Here is a 13,014-nt window from a genome sequence, read left to right as displayed (position 1 = left end):
TTGCGTTAAATTTCCAGACCGCCATCTGCTGACTGGAGTGGGTAACGCAGTTGAGTAAAATGTTTATTTTATTGTCAGACAAAGGGTTAAAGTGTAGGAAACATGAGATTTTACTCACCAGTGTAACAACACAGTGTGGTTAAAGACTTAGTAACTGAGTTGTAGTCACGATCTGGTTCCCTATAAGTACAAACAGTTATGTTTTTAGCGTTGTTACATATTTCTTGACTTATTTCCGGATATCTTCTAAACTACCCACAATGCAGTATTTCTCAACGTCATATGGAGGATCTACTCTGTGCTGCAGAGTTTGTATGCTAGCTCGGTAGCTAGCTCCAGCTTGCAAACGTCAGCCACACCTCATGCTTTCATATACTGTGTGGTTGTGATATCTAGTGGGAACGCATTAGCACGGTAGGCTCTGGTGCCTTGTTGTCAGTAGGGATGTTATGTTTGATACCGGAGCTACGAGGCCTGCGTCCAAATCGCTAAGCAGTAAACTTCAAAGCAGTGTACCGATGCCTGTATTATTTTATCAGCAGCACGTCATCAATGGCGTCTGAAGCTTCATTTCATCAAAGAACCACCTAATTGGTTTGGTATTGGGCTTGTTCGACAGGCGATTGCCGACTGACTGATGTACAAATTCCCTGTTGCTGCTGTTGAAAGAAGCGTTCCATCCACTATATTATACGTCACACTAACAGCATCGCCTTAAAGCCCCACATTATGTATTGTTACACCATGGAGGAGCAGCATAGACCTAGTCTGTTCATTATATACATCTACATGATGTATTGTTACACCATGTAGGAGCAGTATAGACCTAGTCTGTTCATTATATACATCTACATGATGTATTGTTACACCGTGTAGGAGCAGTATGGAGGTACAGTGGGGGACAAAATTGTTAACACCCTTGATAAAGATGAGTGAAAACGACTCTATAAAAAAAATCAAATTCTGAGCTATATTGTGTCAAAAATACAGGGAAATGATTTTATTTTATACTAATACAATAGCTCAGAGAAAGAGATTTAGTTTAACATGTAATTCTCAAAATGTAGGGGTCTGAATTATTGCCACCCATGTTTTCAATACTCCAGCACCTTCCCCTTGGGAGAATAACGACACTGAAATGTTTTATGAGATTAGAAAACACATTGGGTGTGATCTTAGACCATTCCTTCATACAGAATCTCTCCATGTCCTTGATTTATTTTGTCTGCGCTTGTGGACTGCCCTGTTCAATTCAAACCACAGGATTTCAATGGAGTTCAAGTCCGAAGACTGAGATGGCCATTGAAAGCGTTGATTTTGTGCCCGATTAACCATTTCTTCGTGGACAATGATGTGTCTTGCTGGAAGATCCACTTAAGGCCAAGTTTCAGCCTCCTAGCAGAGAGGTAACCAGGTTTTGGGCTAAAATATCCTAGTAGTGGGTAAAGTTTAATGATTTATTTTATACAGTAATTCTTTATCATCTTTATCAAGGGTATCAATAACTAGGTGCTTATTTTGATATCTAATTATTTGACTGAATCAGAAATACAGATGTGGAGTAGATGTAGAGTTTGTTTGAAATTCTCATAAAAATCTGAACTAATCAAACAACACTTGTTGCTCTTTGTACGTGCTGATATAATATTCATATTTAATGGAGAGAAAAAAACGTTTCCCTAAACTGCTTTATAATATTATAATTCAATAAAGAAAAAAAATAGTTTTCCCTCCTCACCTGCGTTTCTTCCCTCCAGACAGCAGATGGCGATATGTGTCTTTCAGCCGATGTTTCTAGTGTGACGTATAATCTAGTGGACGGAACGCTTCTTCAACAACTGCAGCCACCTCGGTAGCTCGCTAGCCGACAAAGTCTGAACATTCAAGCTCTTTAGACAATTTCGTGGTTTATTTGCCACTTTGCTTTAAACATACTTATGTGGAAACAACTAGCTACCCCATTAAATTTAATATTATCGTTGTAAGTCAGCTAGCTGGCTGGTTAAGTTAGCACTAGTCTAGTCGCTAATGCTAACTAGCTATTATCCCCGACCATGAGTTCACTAAGCTACTCTCTTCCTGCTAAAGAAGAGGAGGTCTGCTGGACGGAGAAAGAAGCTCTCGTGAAAGAGGAGGAGAAAGAGGGAGTGTGGCTGAACGTTGTCGTGAAAGAGGAAGAGGAGGATGTCACACTACAAAGACAAGTAGAGGGTGAGGCTGTTACAGTGAAAGAAGAAGAGAAAGACGTTACAGAGAAAGACACCTTCAGAGTGAAAGAGGAGGAGGATGCAGTTTTTGGAGTGGAGGATGAAGAGGGGGAGATTACTGTCACATTAGAGGAGGACGAAGAAGAGAAGACTGGAGAACTGATTAACACCAGTAAATACAGTGAGTACTATCTTATAAAACAGGAACATTGATCTGATTAACACCAGTAAATACAGTGAGTACTATCTTATAAAACAGGAACATTGATCTGATTAACACCAGTAAATATAGTGAGTACTATCTTATAAAACAGGGACATTGATCTGATTAACACCAGTAAATATAGTGAGTACTATCTTATAAAACAGGAACATTGATCTGATTAACACCAGTAAATACAGTGAGTACTATCTTATAAAACAGGAACATTGATCTGATTAACACCAGTAAATATAGTGAGTACTATCTTATAAAACAGGGACATTGATCTGATTAACACCAGTAAATATAGTGAGTACTATCTTATAAAACAGGGACATTGATCTGATTAACACCAGTAAATTCAGTGAGTACCATCTTATAAAAGAGGGACACAAACTCTGCAGTTGTTGAACTAATGTGTGATTTTTAAAAGGGCATTCTACACTTGAATATGTTTTTGTACTGTGTGAATTGTTCATGACGTCCTCCAGGGATTTTTAAACTTTTCCTGTTGAAAAGGGATATATAAATACAGTAAAGTATAAACACACTAAAGGGAAACAAATAAATGTTTGGAGCAAAATAGTTTTTTTTTTTTTAGATCTGCAAACTAGAAGGAGTGATGTCAAAGTAAGGCCTTCAAGGAGTTGGCTTGATAGGAAGTCGTGATGTCATCCAATAGGCTACTGATCTTCATGTGAATATTCATTATTCTATTTAAAATCATTCATGTTCCGTCAAGTTGGTTGTTGATTATTGCTGGAAAGCCATTTTCAAGTCTTGCCATAGACTTTCAAGACGATTTAAGTCCAAACTGTAACTAGGCCACTCAGGAACATTCAATGTCATCTTGGTAAGTTCCTCCAGTGTAGATTTGGCCTCGTGGTTTTGGTTATTGTCCTGTTAGGACAGTTTTTTTGTATTCAGATCTCTGAAATACACTCTACCTACGTAACATTTAGTGTCTCCTTATATTACGCTGGGAAAATAGTTTTCATGGGCACAAAAATCCTAAATCATTTCAGAGTTTGCTAAATCCAATGGTTCTAACCGAGAGTCACCTTAACTTTATTGACAACACCCAAATGGATACTGTCATTAATGTGGTTCTTCAATAATTACACATAATACTTAATACTGTAGCTGTTTAGTTACAGTCACATGTTCAACTATCATCAGCTGATCCAGGAAATCATTTTCTGAATGACAGTCACATGACAAACATCACGACATGCAACAACAACCAAAGTGCTTCTTCATTCATTACTCTGGTAAAGAAAGTTATGCCGTGCTCCACTTTGAATCCAACATCCCTAACAAATTGATGTTTATAAAGTGTTATTGTCTGCTTGATTTACTGTAGGGTCTCGTTAGTCTGTTTGGACACAGAGATACTTTGCTCATAATGTGTAGAGAAATGTTCCTTGATGGATAGGCTATTGTACAACACACAGAGCTATTTTCCTATATTTGTTGTTAGGTGAAGTTATGGGTCCGACAGTAGGTCTATGTTATTGTTAGGTGAAGTTATGGGTCCGACAGTAGGTCTATGTTATTGTTAGGTGAAGTTATGGGTCCTACAGTAGGTCTATGTTGTTGTTAGGTGAAGTTATGGGCCCTACAGTAGGTCTATGTTATTGTTAGGTGAAGTTATGGGTCCTACAGTAGGTCTATGTTATTGTTAGGTGAAGTTATGGGCCCTACAGTAGGTCTATGTTAGGTGAAGTTATGGGCCCTACAGTAGGTCTATGTTATTGTTAGGTGAAGTTATGGGTCCTACAGTATGTCTATGTTATTGTTAGGTGAAGTTATGGGCCAATTTGGCAAACTGTACAAACCCTCATTGTCAAGCTGATGGAAAAGCCAAAGAGCATTTTACTGGTTGAAGTGTTTTTAAGTACAAAGTGGTTTATTTGAGATGATGACACAAACATTATATTAAGCAGGGCATTCAAACGAGCCTTACAATTATAATCCAAAGTAGTGTGAAATGTACTCATAAGCAACCTGGAAATGGAGGTTTCTCCCCTGAGTTTTCCCCCGTTCACATTCAGAATACATTGTGAAAAACTAAAATCTTTGCTCACCATTTCTGCTCCAGGCAGATATACTACATCCATAACTAGCGGTTTCCTCATTAGCAGGGAGGAGTTTCTGCAATCAAATTGCATGTGCATCGCCCTCGTGCCGCAATTTTAGCAAACACAAAAAGGGGCCTACATTGGATACAAAAAGTTGTCTGGCACACTGCTTCGAGTTTCAATAACTTTAACTTATTTCTAGCCTAACATCATCGATTTTACTACTAATGTGAAAACAAGACAAAATATGACTATTCTAGCTAATTTTAAGACAATTGTCAAATAATTTTAACATTCATTACAGAGGTCAATTGTTGTACAACATCGTGGCTGCGCTGTTGGCATCACCTTTTACAGTGGATTACCGCTGTTGTGGGCCTTTAACCATCTGTCTGTCTTTGTTGTTCACACAGGAGAGAGGCGGGACAGTTGTGGATCCTCTGGGGAGTCTCAACAACCTCTTGATGCTGAAGAGGCAGAGAAGAGTCTCTCCAGATCAGAACACCTCAATAAACACCTGCAGAGATCCACAGGGAAGAAATCTCACTGCTGCTCTGACTGTGGGAAGAGATTCACCTCCTCGGGCATTAAAATTCATCAGAGAATCCACACAGGAGAGAGACCTTATAGCTGTACTCAATGTGGGAAGAGTTTTGTTCAATCTACATCTCTGACAGTGCACCAGAGAATACACACAGGAGAGAAACCTTATAGCTGTGGTCAATGTGGGAAGAGTTTTGTTCAATCTAGCTATCTGACAGTGCACCAGAGAATACACACAGGAGAGAAACCTTATATCTGTGGTCAGTGTGGGAAGGGTTTTGCTAGATCTAACCATCTGACTTTACACCAGAGAAAGCACACAGGAGAGAAACTTTATAGCTGTGATCAATGTGGGAAAAGTTTTACTCAATCTGACCATCTGACTTTACACCAGAGAATACACACAGGAGAGAAACCTTATATCTGTGGTCAATGTGGGAAGGGTTTTGCTGCATCTAGCAATCTTACTCTACACCAGAGAATACACACAGGAGAGAAACCGTATAGATGTGGTCAATGTGGGAAGGGTTTTGCGGCATCTACCTATCTTACTCTACACCAGAGAATACACACAGGAGAGAAACCGTATAGATGTGGTCAATGTGGGAAGAGTTTTACTAGATCTGACCATCTGACTTTACACCAGAGAACGCACACTGGAGAGAAATCTTATAGCTGTGGTCAATGTGGGAAGAGTTTTGTTCAATCTAGCCAGCTGACAGTACACCAGAGAACACACACAGGAGAGAAACCGTATAGCTGTGATCAGTGTGGGAAGAGTTTTACTGAGTCTGGTGGTCTGACTAAACACCAGAGAACACACACAGGAGAGAAACCTCATACCTGTGACCAGAGATAATCTGATAAAAAATCTCTGATCAAATATCAGAAAATACATACATGAAGGAGTTGTTTCATGATATCTATGAATTAATGGCACAATGTAGAAAGTTTTAACATTGTAGTAGCAGTATTGTAATGATGTCACAATGTAGAACCCTAAACGTTTGTCCCCTGTTCTATTGATTTCAACATGATATGGATATTAGCCTCAGTGGGGAAATCCAGGCTCTGAAATGAAAGAGTTACTATTTATGTGATTTAACAAAAAGTGACTTACAAAAAAAGAGTTGTGTTACACTTACCACGTTGGTGACCCACTTGAATCAAAATGCAACACTTCAAAATGTAGCGAGCTGTTTTCTACAAATTGTCTTCTAACCAGGGATGTACACATTATTCCCAGATTCCGTGTGGTTTTTGAGCTGTTAGTTTTAACAGGGCGTGCAACCTCATCTCCCTCCTCTCGCAGAAATGATTTTAGCGATGAGTTATGACAAATAAGTGTTGTGTTCCTTTGTTTAGCGACCCCTAAATTTAAATGTATCACTCCAAAATGTAGCTGACTGTCTTCGGCAGGTTGTCCTCTAACCAGTGAGGTAAAATATATCTCCCATTTCCATGTGTTTTTTAGTTGTGTTAGTTTCAACATCCCGTACAACCTGATTTCACCCCTAATTGATATCAGTGATTTATTGCTACTTGTCAAAACAACAGCGTTTTTGGAGCTTGTGCAGTTTATAAGGTGCTTGTTTTTAAAAAGTAATATGATTATTGTGGCAGATGTTTGTGTATGCAGTGTGGCCCATTTTATGTTTAGGTTTTCAATATATCACAAACTGTTTCTGCATATTGGTTATTGATTTGTACATGTTAAAACTGTGTTTTGACATTGTGCTATCCCACCTAGAAAAATGTAATTGAAAATACTTTGAAAAAAGGACTATGCAACCAAATATTTATTTATGTAACCAACTGACAATTTTTGGTACAATTATATTGACATTGTTGCCCTGCTATTAGAATATCAGGGTTCATTCTCAGATGTGCCAACCCAAATGTACTAGAGCATGACATTGGGGACTGGGCCCCGATCCAACAACATGCCTATCTAGTGAACCCTGAGAAGAGAGAGAAGCTCCAAATCAGACATGTCCGTGGTAAGGACAACTTGGTTGCTGATTGTGGGCAGTTAAAAAGTTTTGCGTTAGCCAGTGCGTTGCCATTGATTACATTTTATTTTGACTGGTTTTCCGTATTGGCGAATATGTTTTATCTCTTATTCTTTTCCGTATTTTTCGTTCCACGGGGACCAGAGTTCGAGAAGCTAGTGGGGAAAAAAATATAAAACATTTGTTCCAGAAGCTAGTGAGTTTTAGGAAGACAAGGTTTTTTTCTTGTTTTTTTTTATTGTTGACAGCCAGTAGACACCATGTTTATATTGTAGAAGGTGAAGCATTGTAGTTGATTATAATGTGAAATTGAAGTTGTTTTCTGTTGGTGGTAAGCAAACTTTTCAGGTGTTAGTCTTTGGTTTTTCCATTTTGTTTTGAGGTTGGACTTTAGCACGTCTAGCTCGTTAGCACGTCTAGCTCGTTAGCACGTAGGACGCACTGATTGGTGTCACCTCGTTAGTCAGTATGTGTTACACCTTTGCTGGCTTGTCCATCTCGTTAGTGGGAAGGTGTTTCACCTGAGCTGGTCCAGGTTCTATTTAAGAGTGTCTGGCCCAGTGCTCCAGTTGTCTTGATACATGTGGAGAGTCAACACCTTTAGTTGCTCCACCTTTTTGGTTTGCTTCCTGTTTTTAAGATTGTTGTGGGTTTTTCTTTTGTTTGCCTCTTCTTGGGCAGATTTAGTGGGTCTCATGGTGGGTGACTTTTATATCCCAGTTGTTGTTACTAGGCAACTTTCAGTGGACACTGAGAGCAAAACTGCAAGATTATGTTATAATACTTTTATTGCATCAAATGGTTGTTTTATGCAACAGAATAGTGTTCTTAGAACTATTGTGTCTGTGTTCTACTGAGGATGGGCCTCTGGGAGAAAACACTGACAGGAGATTTACAATGTCTTTTGTGTGATAAAACCTAAAGAGACTGGATTCCAGAGCATGAGTTAATGTTTCTGTTCTATATGGTACCAGGGAGAGATGACCCCAGGGCCAGACCCTGGTCTCGACACAAAGAGTAGTGTTTTTACAGCAGATTCTGTCTGCTGAGAATAATAAGTATCTTTCATACAAATCTTAACCTTGTGACCCGTTCTGTACATCTATTGTTCGTCATGTAGGTTGAAAGGGGCTATAAAAGACCTTTGTACTTTTGTCCCGTAGGTCCACCAGCCATCATTATCGTAGGGCACTCAATTGATTCACTTTATATGTGTACGTTGTATTGACCTGCTCCCTTATAAGTGAATAAATATTTAGTTTAAGAATAACTGACTTGTATGATAAGTTTGTCTCACCTCATTTGATATTAAAGAAATTAACAACCACATTTGGGGATGTGAATCTTGACTTGGTGACTGCTCCTGATGACCTGGGTAAATGGTGCATGAGGGATCCCTCTAACTTGGGATCTCAGGGTGACCACACTTCGGGAACGGAGCAGATGGACCCACCTTTGATCTGAGAGGCAGCGAGCCAAGTGGATACCATCAGAATAGTATATACATCAGTACATCTCCAGAGGCAGCGAGCTGAGTGGATACCACATCTCGAACGTAGTTTAAAGAAAGAGGTGCGCGACACACACAAAGTGGAGTTTTTAGGAAAGCCCCGTAGGCTCTGAGTGTGTATTCCTGTGTGGAGGTGAAAACAGGGCCCAGTCAGGAGGCTCTGAGTGTGTATTCCTGTGTGGAGGTGTAAACAGGGCCCAGTCAGGAGGCTCTGAGTGTGTATTCCTGTGTGGAGGTGAAAACAGGGCCCGGTCAGGAGGCTCTGAGTGTGTATTCCTGTGTGGAGGTGAAAACAGGGCCCGGTCAGGAGGCTCTGAGTGTGTATTCCTGTGTGGAGGTGAAAACAGGGCCCGGTCAGGAGGCTCTGAGTGTGTATTCCTGTGTGGAGGTGAAAACGGCCCAGTCAGGAGGCTCTGAGTGTGTATTCCTGTGTGGAGGTGTAAACAGGGCCCGGTCAGGAGGCTCTGAGTGTGTATTCCTGTGTGGAGGTGAAAACAGGGCCCGGTCAGGAGGCTCTGAGTGTGTATTCCTGTGTGGAGGTGAAAACAGGGCCCAGTCAGGAGGCTCTGAGTGTGTATTCCTGTGTGGAGGTGTAAACAGGGCCCAGTCAGGAGGCTCTGAGTGTGTATTCCTGTGTGGAGGTGAAAACAGGGCCCGGTCAGGAGGCTCTGAGTGTGTATTCCTGTGTGGAGGTGAAAACAGGGCCCAGTCATGAGGCTCTGAGTGTGCATTCCTGTGTGGAGGTGTAAACAGGGCCCAGTCAGGAGGCTCTGAGGCTGAGTCGGCTATCTGTGTGAACTGGATGAAAACTAGTAAACACAGATTCTAGTTAAGACCATTTATGGTATAGTATAAGATAGTAAGGTGCACCTGTAATTGTTTTAAACCTGTACCCCATTTAAGAAGTATTGACAGATGTAAATGTATGAGTTACATTATCCTAGGAACTAACCATGAGATTGAAATGTGAAAATATTCCTGCAGGTAAAAATATTTTTGAAAAACAACTAATTGATTAGGTATGTTTGGGAATAGATTGAGCCTATTCCTGGAAACATTGAACCACTGTAGTTTACATCAATTATAATTAATAAAGTGGAAGTTGGAAAAGTTATATTTGAGTGTTTCAGTGAATGGTTATTTGAGGGAGGCCCTGCGCTCTCGCTTCCCCAGTTAAGTTAATTTTAATTCCAATCTCCTTTGCCTCTCCTGTAGTCTGTCAACTATGTGTCTGTCTATCCCTGTTCTCTCCTCTCTGCACAGGCCACACAAACGCCTCACACCGCGTGGCCGCTGCCACTCTAACATGGTGGTCCCAGCGCGCACGACCCATGTGGAGTTCCAGGTCTCCGGCAGCCTCTGGAACTGCCAGTCTGCGGCCAACAAGGCAGAGTTCATCTCAGCCTATGCTACCCTCCAGTCCCTCGACTTCTTGGCGCTGACGGAAACATGGATTACCACAGAAAACACTCCTACTCCTACTGCTCTCTCCTCATCTGACCACGTGTTATCGCATACCCCGATAGCATCTGGTCAGTGGGGTGGTGGCACTGGAATCCTCATCTCTCCCAAGTGGACATTCTCTCTTTCCCTGACCCATCTGTCTATCTCCTCATTTGAATTCCATGCTGTCACAGTCACTAGCCCATTCAAGCTTAACATCCTTATCATTTATCACCCTCCAGGTTCCCTTGGAGAGTTCATCAATGAGCTTGACGCCTTGATAAGTTCCTTTCCTGAGGATGGCTCACCCCTCACAGTTCTGGGTGACTTTAACCTCCCTACGTCTACTTTTGACTCATTTCTCTCTGCCTCCTTCTTTCCACTCCTCTCCTCTTTTGACCTCACCCTCGCACCGTCCCACTCTACTCACAAGGCAGGCAATACACTTGACCTCATCTTTACTAGATGCTGTTCTTCTACTAATCTCACTGCAACTCCCCTCCAAGTCTCCGACCACTACCTTGTATCCTTTTCCCTCTCACTCTCCTCCAACACTACTCACTCTGCCCCTACTCAGATGGTATTGCGCCGTCACAACCTTCGCTCTCTTTCTCCTGCTACTCTCTCCTCTTCCATCCTATCATCTCTTCCCTCTGCTCAATCCTTCTCCAACCAATCTCCTGATTCTGCTTCCTCAACCCTCCTATCCTCCCTTTCTGCATCCTTTGACTCTCTATGTCCCCTATCCTCCCGGCCGGCTCGGTCCTCCCCTCCTGCTCCGTGGCTTCACAGAACAGAGCTCCGGGCAGCCGAGCGGAAATGGAGGAAAACTAGCCTCCCTGCGGACCTGGCATCTTTTCACTCCCTCCTCTCTACATTTTCTTCCTCTGTTTCTGCTGCTAAAGCCACTTTCTACCATTCTAAATTCCAATCATCTGCCTCTAACCCTAGGAAGCTCTTTGCCACCTTATCCTCCCTCCTGAATCCTCCCCCCCCCCCTCCCTCTCTGCGGATGACTTTATCAACCCTTTTGAAAAGAAGGTTGACGACATTCGATCCTCGTTTGTTAAGTCAAACGACACCGCTGGACCTGCTCACGTTGCCCTACCCTATGCTTTGACCTCTTTCTCCCCTCTCTCTCCAGATGAAATCTTGCGACTTGTGACGGCCGGCCGCCCAACAACCTGCCCGCTTGACCCTATCCCCTCCTCTCTTCTCCAGACCATTTCCGGAGACCTTCTCCCCTACCTCACCTCGCTCATCAACTCATCCTTGACCGCTGTCTACGTCCCTTCCGTCTTCAAGAGAGCGAGAGTTGCACCCCTTCTCAAAAAACCTACACTCGATCCGTCTGATGTCAACAACTACAGACCAGTATCCCTTCTTTCTTTTCTCTCCAAAACTCTTGAGCGTGCCGTCCTTGGCTAGCTCTCTTGCTATTTCTCTCAGAATGACCTTCTTGATCCAAATCAGTCAGGTTTCAAGACTGGTCATTCAACTGAGACTGCTCTTCTCTGTGTCATTGAGGCTCTCCGCACTGCTAAAGCTAACTCTCTCTCCTCTGCTCTCATCCTTCTAGACCATCTGCTGCCTTTGATACTGTGAACAGTCAGATCCTCCTCTCCACCCTCTCCGAGTTGGGCATCTCCGGCGCGGCTCACTCTTGGATTGCGTCCTACCTGACAGGTCGCTCCTACCAGGTGGCGTGGCGAGAATCCGTCTCCGCACCACGTGCTCTCACCACTGGTGTCCACCAGGGCTCAGTTCTAGGCCCTCTCCTATTCTCGCTATACACCAAGTCACTGGCTCTGTCATATCCTCACACGGTCTCTCCTATCATTGCTACGCATACAACACACAATTAATCTTCTCCTTTCCACCTTCTGATAACCAGGTGGCGAATCGCATCTCTGCATGTCTGGCAGACATATAAGTGTGGATGACGGATCACCACCTCAAGCTGAACCTCGGCAAGACGGAGCTGCTCTTCCTCCCGGGGAAGGACTGCCCGTTCCATGATCTCGCCATCACGGTTGACAACTCCATTGTGTCCTCCTCCCAGAGTGCTAAGAGCCTTGGCGTGACCCTGGACAACACCCTGTCGTTCTCTGCTAACATCAAGGCGGTGACCCGATCCTGTAGGTTCATGCTCTACAACATTCGCAGAGTACGACCCTGCCTTACACAGGAAGCGGCGCAGGTCCTTATCCAGGCACTTGTCATCTCCTGTCTGGATTACTGCAACTCGCTGCTGGCGGGGCTCCCTGCTTGTGCCATTAAACCCCTACAACTCATTCAGAACGCCGCAGCCCGTCTGGTGTTCAACCTTCCCAAGTTCTCTCACGTCACCCCGCTCCTCCGCACACTCCACTGGCTTCCAGTTGAAGCTCGCATCTGCTACAAGACCATGGTGCTTGCCTACGGAGCTGTGAGAGGAACGGCACCTCCGTGCCTTCAGGCTCTGATCAGTCCCTACACCCAAAAAGGGCACTGCGTTAATCCACCTCTGGCCTGCTCGCCTCCCTACCTCTGCGGAAGCACAGTTCCCGCTCAGCCCAGTCAAAACGGTTCTCTGCTCTGGCACCCCAATGGTGGAACAAGCTCCCTCACGACGCCAGGACAGCGGAGTCAATCACCACCTTCCAGAGACACCTGAAACCCCACCTCTTTAAGGAATACCTGGGATAGGATAAAGTAATCCTTCTAACCCCCCCCCCCCCCCCCCAAAAAAAAAGATATAGATGTACTATTGTAAAGTGGTTGTTCCACTGGATATAAGGTGATTGCACCAATTTGTAAGTCGCTTTGGATAAGAGCGTCTGCTAAATGACGTAAATGTAAATGAATAGCATTGTGTGACTGTGATATGAGAGTTGTGACTGTGATATGAGAGTTGTGACTGTGATATGAGAGTTGTGTGACTGTGATATGAGAGTTGTGGAAATGAGTCTTAGTCTGTCGTCTGGATAGTAACATATAGAAGTATTCTTAATCAGATGATTGAAATGTGGATAAT

At 43.1% G+C, this 13,014-nt stretch overlaps 1 protein-coding gene across 1 annotated transcript; it reads left to right on the top strand.

Moving 5' to 3' along the window:
• The first annotated feature begins 25 nt into the window (after nucleotides 1-25).
• Nucleotides 26-8,374, top strand: LOC145864036 (uncharacterized). Its single transcript, XM_082968954.1, has 2 exons — nucleotides 26-2,388; nucleotides 4,904-8,374. Exons 1-2 carry the CDS (start codon nucleotides 2,055-2,057, stop codon nucleotides 5,890-5,892), a joined length of 1,323 nt encoding a protein of 440 aa, XP_082825080.1. The 5' UTR covers nucleotides 26-2,054; the 3' UTR covers nucleotides 5,893-8,374.
• Nucleotides 8,375-13,014: the final 4,640 nt, after the last annotated feature.

Source organism: Salmo salar, chromosome 02, assembly GCF_965601325.2.
Source record: "Salmo salar chromosome 02, fSalSal1, whole genome shotgun sequence".
NCBI classification, from domain to species: Eukaryota; Metazoa; Chordata; class Actinopteri; order Salmoniformes; family Salmonidae; genus Salmo; species Salmo salar.
This window is presented reverse-complemented; position numbering and strand designations above follow the sequence as displayed.